The 15,137-nt window shown below is 47.8% G+C and overlaps 1 protein-coding gene across 2 annotated transcripts in view; it reads left to right on the forward strand.

Annotated features, from left to right (window-relative positions):
* The window catches only part of Atp8a2 (ATPase phospholipid transporting 8A2), a 627,840-nt gene that overhangs the window by 578,040 nt on the left and 34,663 nt on the right, over window positions 1-15,137 (forward strand). For both annotated transcript variants that reach the window (XM_063232530.1, XM_063232531.1), the window contains exon 35: window positions 5,354-5,458. In XM_063232530.1, the coding sequence (XP_063088600.1) occupies window positions 5,354-5,458 (105 nt within the window). The remainder of the gene's footprint in view (window positions 1-5,353; window positions 5,459-15,137) is intronic.

The raw sequence follows: 15,137 nt of genomic DNA on the forward strand, positions 1-15,137 counted from the left end.
ACATAGATTGTGACCAAGAAAGAAATTTTCTTCAGTTAATAGCTGCACTGTAAGTTCTGTCTCTTGTTCCCTGAGTCAGTAGCACAATAGATTTATTCCCTATCTGAATTTGTTGAAGTTTGCAAGTATTAATTCATTCTAGCTAAATATAATATGGCCTTGGCCACATTAGATGGCCTTTTTATAGTGATCAAGATGTAGAAGTACGCTTATAAATTAGTCTCAGACCATCTTTGTCAACTGTCTTTAGTCTTGTGAAAACATCATCTATTGAGACTAATTCTGCCAAGTGGGACCTGAGCAAAAACGTTCTTTCTTCCCAGAGAGTGTGGGCTGTGCAGTCTGTGTCTCCGGTTCTGATCCTTCCAGCATGCTGCAAGTACAAATTCCTGTCCATGGAGCAAATTATCTATCTATTCCCTTCAACCAGGCTTGATTTTGGTCCTGTTGTAGGACCCACACTGCCAAATTATCACCATTTACATTTTAACAAGAATAAACGTGCCAGGCATGATAGCACATGCCTGTAATCCCAAGCATATAATATCAGGGAGCTGAGGCAGGAGGATTGCCATGAGTCATGCAGCCTCTACTACATAATGAGTTTAAGGCCACTCTGAACCCTGTCTTAGGAAGAAGGAAGGCAGGAAGGAAAGAAAGAAAAATATCAAAAGACACTGCTCTCCCCTCCACCCTGTGGAAAGAGTGAAAATTCGCTTACCCCTTCTGGGGATCTTGCCGCTGAGTTGGCAGACCGTTGGGATGGGCACAGGAAGGGTGGTGGGAGCCAGCAGCCAGGAAAGCTGGCCTTGTGTGTCATCCTGTGAAGCAGTTGTAGGCCCAAACTCGGCTCCTCCCAGGCGTGATGAGATCTCACTCTCAGAACGGCCCCTCCTGACATCCGGAAGCTCTGCTTTCTTAGAAGCATTTTGGTTTTGTTTTATTTGCGGGACTGGAAAAGATCCTAGCATGTTGGTCTGCTATTAGAGTACCTTAAGTCTTCTGGGACATTTGCACAACACGGGTGCCCAGCTTGCAATGCCTATTTAATGTCTGGAGTCACCCTTCTCCCCAAAAACAAGAGTCTTGTGAATCACAAGGACCCTGGCCCTCCAATCATGGGGCCTGTGTTACATCTCAAATGAAGCTTCCAATAACATTTGTGTGGAGAGTGAGTTTACAAGTCTGTAAGCAGATCTGCAAGAAGAAGTGGAAATGTAGATTAAATAGTAAAGAATCCATGTTCAGTTTACTCCTGTGTTTTAAACTGCACCATTTGGGCCTAGGGATGTAGCTCAATGGCACAGCATTTACCTAGCACAAACTGTGTTCTATAGCCAGTACTACTAAAACAAAATGTATCAGTTCCAGCTGGGTGCAGTGGCCTGTGAGACTTTACTCCCAGCTACCCAACAGCCCGCAGGAGGATTATTGGAAGGCGGCCTGGGCAATCTGACAAGATCCGATTGCAAAACATATATAAACATAATGTAATTTATAATATAGAGAGAGAATAAATGTAATCTCCATACCTGCATACAACATAAAAAAACAGCTAGTTCCCAAATAATGTAAACTTTAATTTTACCCATAAGCAAAGAGTGAGATTTCTGCAAATAAGATAATATAGAAGAACAATCCAGAAATACTGTTGGAGCAAGTAGATTCGAGGCTCCTTCTGATGTGATAAGCGTGTGTTAAATTGATCAGCTCCAGTGAGGTCACAGTGCCTAATGTGCTTTCCATGCTGCAGCTCTCGTGAATGTGCTGTTTGCTTTTCCTCCTGCACACTGAGCAGCCACTTCGTTTCAGCTGTCTGATATACCGAGGCACGGTAGACTCTGAGACACCTTGAGATGGTGGGAAGAGGTGCAGATGAATGAATAGGAGTTAGGGAACCATGGAGGACACCTTTTTCTTTTTTAGGGAGGGGGCAAGTGCTAGTGATTGAACCCAGGACCCAGAGTACTTGTCCAGGCTGCAGTCACTTGAGTCCACACCCTGAAGAATTCGTGCAACTAACAGCAACCTGTGATGCTGCTACAGGGCTTCCAGCTTGCTCTGAGTCTCCATGGAAACTTTTTCATGCTTGGTGTCCTTATGCTGGTTACTTTCTTTTGCATTTTTTTTCCTTGAAACAAGATCTCCCTGCATTGCCTAGGCTGGCCTCAAATCCCAGGCTTAAACTATCGTCCTGCCTCAGCCTCTCGAGTAGCTGGGACTCCAGGTGCATACCACCATGCCTGGGTGGACACGTTCTCTTTTTAAAGGGTTTTTAAGTTCCGGCACAGGCCATGCCCACCTTTAAAGACCTCTACAAGTGCTTTAAAAAGTGAGTTAGTTACTCCACCTTGAATTTCTCCTCTATTTTCATAGCCTCTCACTTCCAATTCAGGACCTGAGCTGTTAAGAATAAAAATGAAAAAAAAAAAAAAAAAAAAAAAAAAAAAAAACCAGACTGAGGTAATTCACCCATTTTTTTCTATGAAGTTTATCGAGTTTCTGGGTGAAGATCCATTATAGACTAACTTAAGTCAGGTTTGGAATGCTGTGAAATGCCTGTCCTATTACCCTGTTGGCCACAGCTTTTATGAGGGCCCACACTAGCCTATCTTTTATTAAAATAATTGATCAGATGTGATACCTGGCTAATGCAGTATTATTAGAAGTATGAAGCATAAATTGCCCAGAACCACTTTAATATCCTTCAGCTTGCGCTCTTCCAAAATACTTAACCCTGACAGATGCTTAGGTAAGCTGCCACGTACAAATTTTCATCATCTGGGAGAAATTCCTTAGTGCTGTTTTATAAAAATAATACAGAGCTCAAGGCCACAGAGCCCGGAAGAGGCAGGCTCCCATTATCAAACCATCTCTTGTCTGTTACCAGGCATCATGCAATACAGTCCCCAACTCTAGAATGTCTCCATTTCCGTGTCATCATCCCAGATAGGCAGCCAAGTGACAATAAAGATAGTAAGCAGTTTCTACGTACAAATGAGCCTGGGTGCCTTTTAACATTCTAAGGAAACTAATTTCTTTTGAAGCCCATTATTTGTATTTTTGTCCACAGTTAGAATTTAACATTTCCTTTTGGCTTGCATGCAAAAGAAGGGGTCCAGAAAAAAGCCTCGGAAATAAAAAGATCTAAAGGTCAAGCTCCTAAGCAAAAAACTTGTCTTCAGAATGTCCCTCAGAGCCTTGGAGATAGCCTTCGCTGTGTCTGGAAGCTCACAGTCCATGCCTCTGTCAGGAGCCAGACTGCCTGCTCTGTCCCTGTGACTTGGTGTCTTGAGCAGGATGAGATGAGCCAAGCCCTGGCTCCCACAGCTAAGCCATGTCCAGATAATCAGAGTGACTCTGTCAAAAGTGTGACCCACACCTCAACTCTGGCCAATGGCTAATGTTTAAAAGGCTGACTTGATAAGCTATAAGTAAGAAGTTCGTGTAGACTTTGACAGGGAGAGTTTAGACTCCTTTTTCTAATTTAGGCCTTAATAGATAGAGGTGCTTGAGAAAATGATTTCCGTTGCTAGCTTCCCTTCTGGTGCCTCCAACAGTCTGTGCACTGCGCTGTGGATCTAATCCTGGATGCAGTGTCACCCGCTGAGCTTCCCTGGAGGGAGCATGGGGGTACTCATGCTCTCTTAGACCACCTAGTAAGTGGTAAAATCTGGCAGTGCCAGGGTGCTGGCTGCCATGTTCTTCTTTACTTTGCTTAAATTATAGCCTTCCTGTTCCCTGAGCCCAGTGGGTCTTCCAGTGACTCCTCAGCGACCCTCTTCACTCTGGTGAGGGCAGTCCCAGAAGAGTGAGAGAGCTTTCCGTCATTGCTGGAACAAAACATCCGGACCCACAGCTTAAAGGAGGGGAGGAGTGTTTTAGCTCACAGTGTTAGGAAGCAGAGGGACAGACTAGAGCAGGAGCGGGAGGCAGGGTGAGAATCACCCATCCTTCCCTAAGCACCCACCACCCCCCAACCAATCGAGAGCATGTTGGGGGCAGTTTAGGAAGAAACCATCCCAAGCTCATCCTTCAAGACTGTCCTGTACCTGTGTGTGTGGGTCCCTCTGAGTGGTGGGGCATGCTGCTTACTTTATTATCAGGAGAGCCCCACTAACCTGTAGATAAAAGGTGCTCTTGCGCCCAGAACATTCGGTACTACTCAACAGTATACATTGCGACATCTTTTTTTCCTATCTCCAGCAAAACACTGGCCTTTCTCATTTACAGTTTAAGTTAAAATTCCACAATCTCTGCTTTGAACTGCGGTATTTTATCAACCCTGGGTCTCAGAACACTGTTTCAAGTAATTAAGGTATTAGGTGTTAAAACCTGCAGGGCTTTCTCTTGTTTACTTTGTGGGGAAAGATGACAGGCGGGTATACAGTGCCTCCTTGCTGATACCCCATTACAGATTAACGTGGAGTGTTGGGTGACCAGGCCTTATCTTAACGGGCTTTCTGTCTTTGAAGCCAGAGGGCCGGAGGAGGACACAAGTCATGGAAGCTGCCTTTATCCTCTGGGTGTGCCGTGAACACAGGTTTCCCCTCCATGCAGATGCGCGCAGTACTTGCCGTGTCTTTGAGTTCTGGTACCTACGGGGCCTGCACATGTATTTCTAATGAAACTGATACAGAGCTTCTTGTACTAAGGAAAACAGCCTGTCTTACTGATCTGTGTGCCTGCTTGTTTTATAGGGTTTTTCTTCCCTTATCTAACCAAGGCTTATTAAATCCCTTTCCTTCCCGCACATCCTCTCTATCAGGAGTTCGGCATTGGCTTTGTTTAGTCTCAGTTGCTTCCCAGCTGTTTAATGCACACCCGGGATTTATTTAATGAGGACATGGAAGGCAGCACACTGAGAGGCATCCTAGCCCCCATTCCTTCTGTGATGGTGATCTTTACACCATAGGGAGAGAGAGAACCACTAACCTCTAGGCCCTCTGACTGTATCTGGGACAGGACCACCGTGAGGGTTTCAACATCTCCTGGGCCCTCGGGAACCACAGCAAAAAGCTTCAGGGGCTGACCCTTGGATCTGCATAGACCGCACATGGTCTTTGGTCAGCATGGTGGGCAGTCCACCAGGGTTGCAGGCCATCAGTGCTCCAGGGAAGACCCTGCCACCTGTGGTCCGGTCACGCCTGCAGCGCTCAGTCAGGATGCTTCTGGGCTGTGCAGATGGGGCAGGGCTCGTGTTATCCACAGAGCCTGTGAACGCTGCATGGTGTCCCAAGCCCCATGCTCATCAGAGGGCATCCAAGTATGCAGGTATGCATGGACAGCCAGACGGGACAGCCAAAGCTGCACCAGGTTCTCATGCATGGTTTTTCTTTTCCTCTCCACACAGGGCCAAGCACACTTACAAAAAGACCTTGTTGGAGGAGGTGCAGGAGCTGGAGACCAAGTCCAGAGTGATGGGCAAGGCCATGCTGAGGGACAATAATGGAAAGAGGTAGGCGGCCGTGGGTGAGGAAAGCGCAGAGGACCCCTGCCTCGTCCTGCCCCGGCCTTCTCTCTGCTTTTTCTTCTCTCCCTCCTCCTCACCTGGTTTCAGTGGTGGCACATTGTGCTCCACTTTAACCCTTTTGGATGCTCTCTAAGAATGTAACCGTGTGTGGCGAGGTTTAAACTGCACACTCTTCACGGCCACATGAACGCTGACTCCCAGGCTCGCGGACCCTGTCCTGAGGTGAGACAGGGTTGCGATCCAGTTTGAAAGTGACAGGGTAGAAGAGTCCAGATTTAGCAAGGTGATCAGCAAGGATCTAGAAGCTGTATCTCATCCTGGGGTACAGTGCTACAGGCCAATCTTTGCACCCCAGGATGAGCATCTCCTGTGAAAGCACGGGCTTAATGGTGCATGTTTTAGTTATTCATATACATTGCTTACTGTCCACTTGAGCATACTCGAGGTGGAGGTGTTTTTAATGAGTTGTTACTATCTACTGGAATGTGGAAGATTGTGGGAATTTCTCCCACAAAGCTGCGGCTTTCTGCCCTTATCTCTCCCGTGGAGCATTAGCCTGCTCCTCCCCGACTTAACAACTGGGTGTGTGACTCATGTCTGCTTTATCACATGTGTTAAAAATGTTCACAGAATGCATTTGTGGACAATCTATGTGCTTCCAGAGGAGACTTCTGTGTACCCGAGGACACTTACGATAATAGAAAGCCTTTGCCATATTAGGGCTATGGAATGTCTAAGTGCTTAGAGGGAAATCCGTAACTCACTGCATAAAACAGACATCTAAAAGTGGAATAACTTCTACAAACTCCTCCTTTGTGTTGCTTTTATATTGTATTTACTTGGGGCATCTTTTAAAGTGATGAAGATAAAGCGAATTTTTTTGTTTTTGTTTTTGTGGGTTTGTTGTCTTGTTTTGTTTGTGAGACAGCGTCTCGCTATACAGTTCAGGCTGTCCTGGAAGTCGCAGTGTAGCCCAGGCTGGCCTCAAACTCTAGACAATCTTCAGCCTCCCAAGGGCTGGATTATAGGCAAGCACCACCATGCCTGGCCCAAGCAGATTTTTATTTTAAAAAAACAATTCAAACATTTTAAGAAATTTTAGGAGTATCATTTCAAATAAATATTGATATTTTAGGAAGGGGATATTGATCTAGGATCTATGCCATTGAAGTTTTGGTGTTTTGGGAGATTTATTTATTTATTTACTTACTTACTTATTTATTTTTGTGGTGCTGGGGCTTTAACCCAGGCCCTTGTGCATGCAAGCAAGAACTCTATCGCTGAGCCACATCCTCAGCCCTGAGAGTTATATTTTAATGAGCACATTACACATTCATTGTTCATGGCTATGCTAGTCACTATAAAAAATTATCGGTCAAGAAGACAAAAGAATGTTGTCTTCATTAAGCTTAAAATCATGACTGTGTGGGGCCGCACACTCAGGTCTGTAGCAATTGCCACACCAGGCAGCATCAGGCTTGAAGGACCTGTGTCTGAGACCACGTGCGGACCACACTGAGGACCAGTGTCTCAGACAGCTTAGGCACAAGGCGCAATACTTCTTAGGCTTCCAAAGACCTGCAACATGCTTTGAGTCTTCACAAGAAGCACTGCTATAGGTTCCAAGTAGCAGTAGAGGACCCCAACAAGCTGAGATTAGTCCACATTTGTAGCTCTGTACAATTACATCTGTCTTAATACCTGATAATAAGCCCAGTAAGTTTTATCATATTTGAAAGCAACCCATTGCCCCTCTTAAAACTCACAGTCTCAAGTATACACAAAATTGCTACACAAGCATAAGTAATTTCTCAGTAAAATGAGAATTTTTTCTCCTCCCTCTCTCCTTTTTTTTTTTTTCAATGCTGGGATCAAACTCAGGGCCCTCAGAAATACCAGAGGGCTGTATCCTGGGGTCATATCACCAGCTCTAAAGTGAGAATTTCCAGACAAAACTCTAAACCCCAAACATGTTACAGAAAGGCATTATCTATAAGGATGCTCTTTCGTGTTTTCTGTTTTCTCTGACATGGGCATGGCCCCCTGTGGCCTCCGAGGTTCTTAAAGCTGGGCTGGTGCTGGGCTCAGTCACATGGATGCTCAAAAGAGGCCACGGATGCAGGAGACACATGGCTGGAAGGACCTCGAGACGCTGTGTGTTGGAGACAGGTGGAGACCAGGAGTTGAGCAGGCAGTGGGGATGAGTATGCAGGTGTAGGGGCATAGATGTGGCTGTGTGGGAGCCGGCACTCTGTTGGGACAGCCACAGGCTTGTCGCAGAGATCTGGAGCCTGGGCCTGACCAGCTTAGCCAGACCTTGGCTAAGACTACCTCCTCTTCTGCATAGCACAAGGCTAGCGCTTTTTGAGGTTGGGGTTAGGGATTATAAACATCACATACAGCAGAGCGTGCTGCCTGAGCCCCTGCAGGAAAGCAGCCGGTTCCTCACACATATTCAGTGTGCCCAGGCATGGAGCAGGAAAGATTCATGCACTGTCAGCCTTGCAGGAGAATGTAAACCTCCGCCTCAGCCTGTTGATAAAAAGAACATATGTGTGTGTGTGTGTATGTGTGTGTGTGTGTATAAATGTGTGTGTATGTGCCTGCATGCACACACTAGAGATGCACACAGGCCACACACCAGAGCCCAAAGTAAAAAAATCTGCTTTTCCTGTTCAAAATTCAGTCTTTAATATTCAAGCGCACATCAGAAGACAGAGTGTGAGTAGCATTTCCCCTGTCCACCTGCAGGCCTGTCTTCTAGTCCCTCCTCAGTCGGTGTGACTCTGTGCGCCCCTGTGGACGTGCCCACGTTATGTGTGCAGGCCCACTTAGTTACACCGTTCCCTGGTCCAGTCCCAGCCTCTTCCTGCCTCCTGTGGGGCTGTGAGCCAGGAGATGCAGCAGGCTGCTCAGCAGCCCATCGCCGCCTTTGTTTTCCTAATTGCTCCGGATTTCTGGGTGGTCCATCTGGGAAGTAGATAATGGAGGCCGGCTGCTCTCTTTCAGAGCCAGTCTTGTCCTGCTGCCTCACAATTGTCCCTTTATCACCTTTGTTTGCTCTTTCACACCTGCTTGGATTTCTGTGCGGCTCTGCGGCAGGGGGCTGAGGGAACAGAACCTTCAGCTGGGTCCTGCTTGGGAAGATTTTGTGGGTTCCCTCTTTGAGATCCTAGGAGTTTTTGTCCCCTTTCGTGTTGTCCTGTCCATCCTCTCACCCCCATCTGCTGTTTCAGTTCATTCCTACAGCTCTCTTGTGTGTTTGTTGACTAACTGGAAATGCCGAAGTCCGTGGAGGCAGCAGTGAGAAAAGTGACCGGGTGCCTGATGTGCCGGCTCGTTTTGGACAGGACCCCAGGGAGAGTGTGAGAGAGGTGTGGTCTCACTCTCCCCAGAGAGGTTGATTAACATTGCTGCTCAAGCACAGAGTGAACATAGAATGAATCCTAGGTGGTCCGCACTGCATGCCGGAGGCCGGTATGGCATCAGCACTGTACTCCATATCTGAAGATGTACAGGCTGGGATCTGGTCCTGCATCCCTGCGCAGGCCACGGCCTCCTAACCTTGAGACTCACTGGGCTCGGCTTTGACACCTCCCTAGGGCTGTGCTGACAGCCTGCCAGTACCCTGGCCGCCACCCCACATAGACACTCTAGAAGGGCATGTCCAAACTGTCTTCTAAGAGGAAAAGCTTTTTATGCTTTTTTTCCTTCCTTGGCATGAGGCAAAGGGCTGTGCGTGTTTCAGCTGTCGGGCGAGCAGGGTAAAGGTGAGTATATTCAGAGGAGCGCCTTGTCCTCAGCTGTGCTTAATCAAAACCAATAGGAGTCTTCCTCTCCTTCACCTCAGTCGGTGGGAGCGGGGTGGGGTGGGCCCGAGTTCATTTTCTCCAGTTCAGTGTCAAACAGTGCTGGTCGCTGTGCCTGCATTTTCCCGGAGAGGACAGATCCTCCTTCCCTCAAGTGCTTCCTCCCACCCCCACGTGTGGCTGGCACGGTGCCTGGGGTAAAGGGGGCAGCGTGAGCCTCCACCGATCGATCTCTCTTCCACTTTGGTTTTGTGTTCTCTGTGGACACCTACGTGTGCTCGGTTATGGGGCTCTGGGTAACGTACACAGACAGCCCCCCAGGACCCCAGGAGGGAAACTGAGCCCCTCCCCTGCCAGAGCAAAGAAACCTTGTGCTCTCCCTAGTCCTCACCACGGCTAAGACAGCAGGGCTGTGGTCCAAGCCCAGGCTGTCATCTGGGGATCCTAATGGAGTGTTATCTACTGAGAGAGGGATGCACCTGAAACCCACCGGCAGGATTTCAAACAGACTGAAGACGGTTCCTCCCCTCCAGACGCACTCTCTCGGGGCTGTTTTTAAAACCAGTTATAAGTATGTGTGTGTGCATGTGTATGTGTGTGTGTGTAAAGCAAAATAACAAAACCTCTCCAGTACACTCAGAATAAGTACACAACTCAAAATTGTCCATTATGCCATGATCTTTAAACAAATCCTTTGATCTTTAACCTGTTTACGGGTTGGGAGTGGAACCCAGTGGTACAGTGCTTGCCTGTCACGTGCACCGTCCTGGGTTCCATCCCCAGCACCACAAAAATAAAAAAAGAAACATGTTTAGAGAACCATTTGGCCTTGTCACAGTTCTGTGTCCAAGTTGGCACAACGGGCAGGTGAAAAGCTCGCCTCAGCTCCAGGGCACTGGTGCTGCCCACTGCTCCCTCGATGGTCACTGCCACAAAGGGCTTTTTCAGAGCCCCACCTCCCTTTGTCTCCCTCACAGTGCTACCCATATTTCCTCCCAACATGACTGTTCATTTTTTACTGGCCAAAGGATAGGAAATTATGGCATCATTTCAGCAAATTTTCCAGGCCAGGTGGCCAACGTCTGCGTCCAACACCTGGTTAAGATTTATTTGCCTTCCAGCTGCACTGTTTCCATGGCCGTGTCGTGGAGCCCAGCAGCGAGTCCTGACTGTGAGACAAACAGGCTCAAGTTGGGCTCCAGGCCCTGCTACTCCCCCAGCTGGGTGGCGCTGGTTGGGTTATAAACCTCTCTGAACTTTCGTTTTCTCATCCTGAATTCAGTTTTGAGGGTTAAATGGACTAATGCGCATTAAATCTGTAGCATATGTAGATGTTCAGAAAGTATCAACACCTGTCTTGTCCACGAATTTAATTCATGATTCTCAACACCCGAGGGTTTTCCTGGGGGACCTGGGGAAGAGCTGAAGACAGCAGGTGCCCTTTTGCCGTCCTGGCCCCATAATCCAAGGCTGAGCCCTGGATTTGGCTGAGGAGTGGTAGCAGCCCAGGGGATGACTGGGGTGGAACCCAGGGTTCCTCACACACAGGCAAGCTCTCTACCACTGAGCCGCACCCCAGCACACAGGGAGTCTTCGTAGGTCCTGGAATCCTGGTGCTTTCCCAAGTCAGCCTTTAGATTGCCCAGCCAGCCGCTTTCCAGCTCTGTAGGCTTCCCCCGCCGTGTCTCAGTGTCAGCCCTCAGCACTCCGTCCCTTCCCTGTCTGCTGTCAGCGTCCCAAGCCCAGGATCCTCTTGGCGAGATCACTGTTCCCTGCTTGACTTTGCATCCAGGGCACACGGGTGGCCTCCAGCCCCTCTCAGTCCCTGTCTGCAAGGCAGCCAACATCTTCCTCAACTGCCCTCCCCAGCGCATTCTGACTCAGACCTCGGATGGTTCCATCATACCTGACAGGACACAGACCGGGATCCAGGCCCATTCCACCTCTCTTCTTCCCCTTGTTTATAGATTTAAGGAAGAAAACCTCAGCGACTAAGTCTACGTATATGGACAAATTAACAGGAGAGATGAATACATGCTAAATATGTATGCAAAGGAGCTCCACAAAGAGAGCCCAGAGCAAGGGGCTGAGGACTGAAAGCCTCTCCCTGTGCTGAGGGAAGGGAAGGGGGCAGGAAAAGCTCAGAGATGCCCAGTTGTGTACTTCAAAGCACTCTGTGTGCTACGTGATGGAATTTGGGGTATCATTTTCTGAGCCCCAACATAGGTACACCTACCTATCCACCCCAGCCGTGTCCCATACTAGGTCAAGTGCTGGCTGCCCAGGGGCATCCGGTGACCATTGTCCTGCAAACCTTCACGTCCTGAGGACAGTGCCACCCACTGCACTCTTGGGGACGTCACTCATTCCTTACCTTTCCCCACTTTTGTCAGTTGAGCTTCCTTTATAACACTTTCATTTTAACCTGGTTGGTTGGTTTTTTTCAGAACTGGAGATTGAATCTACGACCTTTACACCACACTCATTCACAGCCCTTTTTTATTTTTTGAGGCGGTCATTAATTTGCCCTGGCTGAGCTCAAACTTGCAATGCTCCTGCCTCAGCCTTCCAGAGTGCCAGATCATAGATATGTGTCCCCTGTGCATGGCTTAAAATTTTTTTCAAGTATTCAAACTGGGTACCTTGGCACATGCCTATAATCCCAGCCCTGCAGGGGCTGAAACAGGAGGATGGCAGGGGTCCAGGAGTTCAAGGCCAGCCTGTATAATATACACATAAACCCTGCTTAAATTGAGCAAAAAGAGGTGGGGAAGTAAGGGAGAAAAGAAGAAAGGGAGAGAAGGAGAGAAGAAGGGAAGAGAAAGAAAAGTTCTCATATCCAAACACACACCACAGTAGAGAGGTTGGCACATTCCTCCTAGTCCTCACTGCCCAGATCCAGAAGCTCCCGAGACTTCACCACAGCTGCTCCTCTAGTCGCTTTTGCCCTGATTTTTTTCTTGGCTGAAGCATGGAATGCAGTTTCGGGACATCACCACAGCTCAGCTCTCCCCACTCAAGGCGTAGCTCCGGATGCTGCGTTCTGTAGTGCAGCATCTGTGGGGTCGTGAGTCCTACTGGTGCATCGTATCAGACATAAACCTCGGAGCTGTGTGTGGCCACTGCCCAGCTCTACGCAGGCCCAGCAGGTCAGCAGATGTCCCAGATGGCCAGCTCTTCGGGGATGGCTGGTTTCTACTGAGATCTGCACAAGGTTCACTCTGGATTTGGTGCCTCTCACATCTCTCCTCTTATGTTTAGTGATGAATTCAATAGATGTTCTGTCTCCATTTTTTAAATTGACTTTTGTGGGGCTGGGGATGGAACCTGGGGCTTGGTACCTGTCAGACCAATAGTAGATCACTGAGCTACATTCCAAAACCCTTGTGTTATTCTCATCATGACCCCAGTCACCATGTGCTGCCACTGAGACAGAGACAGAGACAGAGAGAGGAGAGAGAGCGCGCACCAGCCAGCTTTCCAAGAGGAAGGAAAAAAACGAGCCTGTGTCCTCTTACACCAGGCCTCTTTGCATGTAGCCAAGATAGCAAGAGTCACCGAAATGCTTCCATTTGAATTTTGTTCTCAATCTGGGTGCCCAGAAAACCACAGGGACCCCCCAACAGAGCCAGCCTGCCAGCAAGGCCCTGATGAAAAGGGCCAAAGTCCACTAGCTCCAGAAAGCATGCAGAGCTTGAGAGAGGCTTCGGAATGCTCAAGAGCTGGCTCTTGGGTCCCTGTCTGTCTCAGAGGGCAGGGAACAAGGCAAAGACCACCCTCCCCCACCCCGGGAGGAATGCAGAGGCCTGTGACCAGACAAGTTCACAGCAAATAAAGGTGAAGCTCTTTAGGAAAGCTGCTCAGTGTTTTGATACAGTTTGGAAAAGAAAAGCCTTATTGAGAAAGATGGTCTCCATCCCATCACTTGCGTGGAGTCTAGTGTGGTCTGCAAAAGAAATTCATAAAATGCACTTGTGGAGAGAAGAGCCCTGGGGAATTTCAGACAGCACTTTTAGACTACAGGGAGCATTCTCAGGAAAATAACCTGAGAGGGTCAGCAGCACTCACGGCAAGACCAGTTAAATCCCTAGCTGGCTGACACACACTCAGAACAGGTAAGAAAATGCACTAGGGAGCAAAGGAAGTAAATACTCCAGGAAATTACAGGAAGCCTGGCTCATTCCCCAAGAGGGAGTTTCTGAGTCTACACAGGAGGGCAAGAGGAGGAAAATGAAGTCTACGGAGGTGGAACAACTCATTAGCATTCAGTTAACGCCTAAGCTTCCTGTGTCCACCAAAAATAATTGATTCTCTCTTATTTTATGGGTGTTAGAAGTCTTTGTTGTTGTAGACTGGTGTTTTACAGTTGTTTTTTAACCTATGCACTTGATTATTGAAGAAAAGGACTTCCTGTTCCGCTTTAAAATATGCATTAGCTGGGTTAGAAATCTCACCAGGAGCTTGGCCAGTGCTGCCATGGAGGCACAGAGCCTGAGCCCAGAGTGGGAAGGAAGCGGCCTCTCCTCCGAGGCAGGGAGGCAGGCGCCAGGGGCAGTGTGAGTCAGTGGTTTGCTCCTTCACGTGGCCCTAGACTGTGTTCCGAGGACAATGGCATGTCTTTTCAGGAATCCTAGTGGCTGGGGATGTGGCTAAGTGGTAGAGTGCTTGCCTAGTATGTAGTTCTCTTGCGTGCGCGCGCGAGCACACACACACACAAATCATTTTTAATAATGAATTTAATGTCAGTACCAAACTTAGCGGTGTTGATGGCTGGCTGCATGCCTTCTAATGACACATTTTGATCCTTTTCTTCTTGCCAGTTGGTTTTGTTTAACTCACTTGAGCAGCAATAGAAATTACTTGTTTCTTTGTGCGGGTCCTATAGTTTGAACAGTGATATGGCACATTCCAGGCAGGGATTACTTCTGCAAAATGTTCTTAGAAGGTCTCTGATAATTGCTTTTCTGCTTTATTATCAGTGAGTTGTTTGCTTTTCTGCTTGACTTGCCTCTCCCTCTCTCTCCAACTGTGATAGCTCTCTGAGAATGCAGCCTTCCAGCCAGCTGCAGGCAGGTGACCAGACACACACATTCTGTAACCGAGTCACAGTCTGCATGTCCAGGGTAGCCAGACTTGACTGCTCATTTCTCAGTACACTGCTCCCCAAATCTTCAGGGAGGCTGAGCAAAGAAATGGAGACCCTTCCCCATCCTCACATCCTAGAGTTCAAGGGTAAATGATATTTATAGTACATGTAAGATAATTACTGAATCTCTGGGTGTATTCGGTTACTGATGGAAAGAGGTGCTGGCCAGAGCTGGCCATTTCCAGTTTATATCTGGTAACTGTCTGCCCTACAGTGTCTGTCGGGGCTCCAGGCACAGTCTTTGTCATAAGGCCTGGCAGTTGAAATGCCAAGCAGTGCCCAGCTTGGTAACCAGTGACCTTGTGGTTGAGAAGAATTTAGAAAATAGGTAGAAGTTGTTACTAGAAAACAATCTTGGTAGCAATAATGAATGCACTTAACAATAGATTTATTAGAATCTTAGAGATTCTTTTTATCTTAATAAAAACAGAAAAGAGGGACGGGAGAGGGGAGGAAGGAGGAATGCATAGAGAGAAAGGAAGTGGCAAATCCTTTTCTTGGGTGTAAAAAGCACTAGAGTAGGTCTCATGTTCTGTAGAGCAGGACACAGGAATGTGCTTATCACAGAGTCTTGATTGTTACCTATACACCAAGCTCCAGTTAAATCTTTCCTTTCAACAGGGCAGTGATAACGTGATTATCCAGTGTTTATTTTCTTTCTCTGGCGATTAGAATTGGCTCAGGGCACCTTAGGTGGTGGTAATTGGAA

The sequence above is a fragment of the Cavia porcellus genome, unplaced genomic scaffold (genome assembly GCF_034190915.1).
Source record: "Cavia porcellus strain 051 isolate PalLab524CR breed Dunkin Hartley unplaced genomic scaffold, mCavPor4.1 scaffold_21, whole genome shotgun sequence".
Lineage (NCBI taxonomy): Eukaryota > Metazoa > Chordata > Mammalia > Rodentia > Caviidae > Cavia > Cavia porcellus.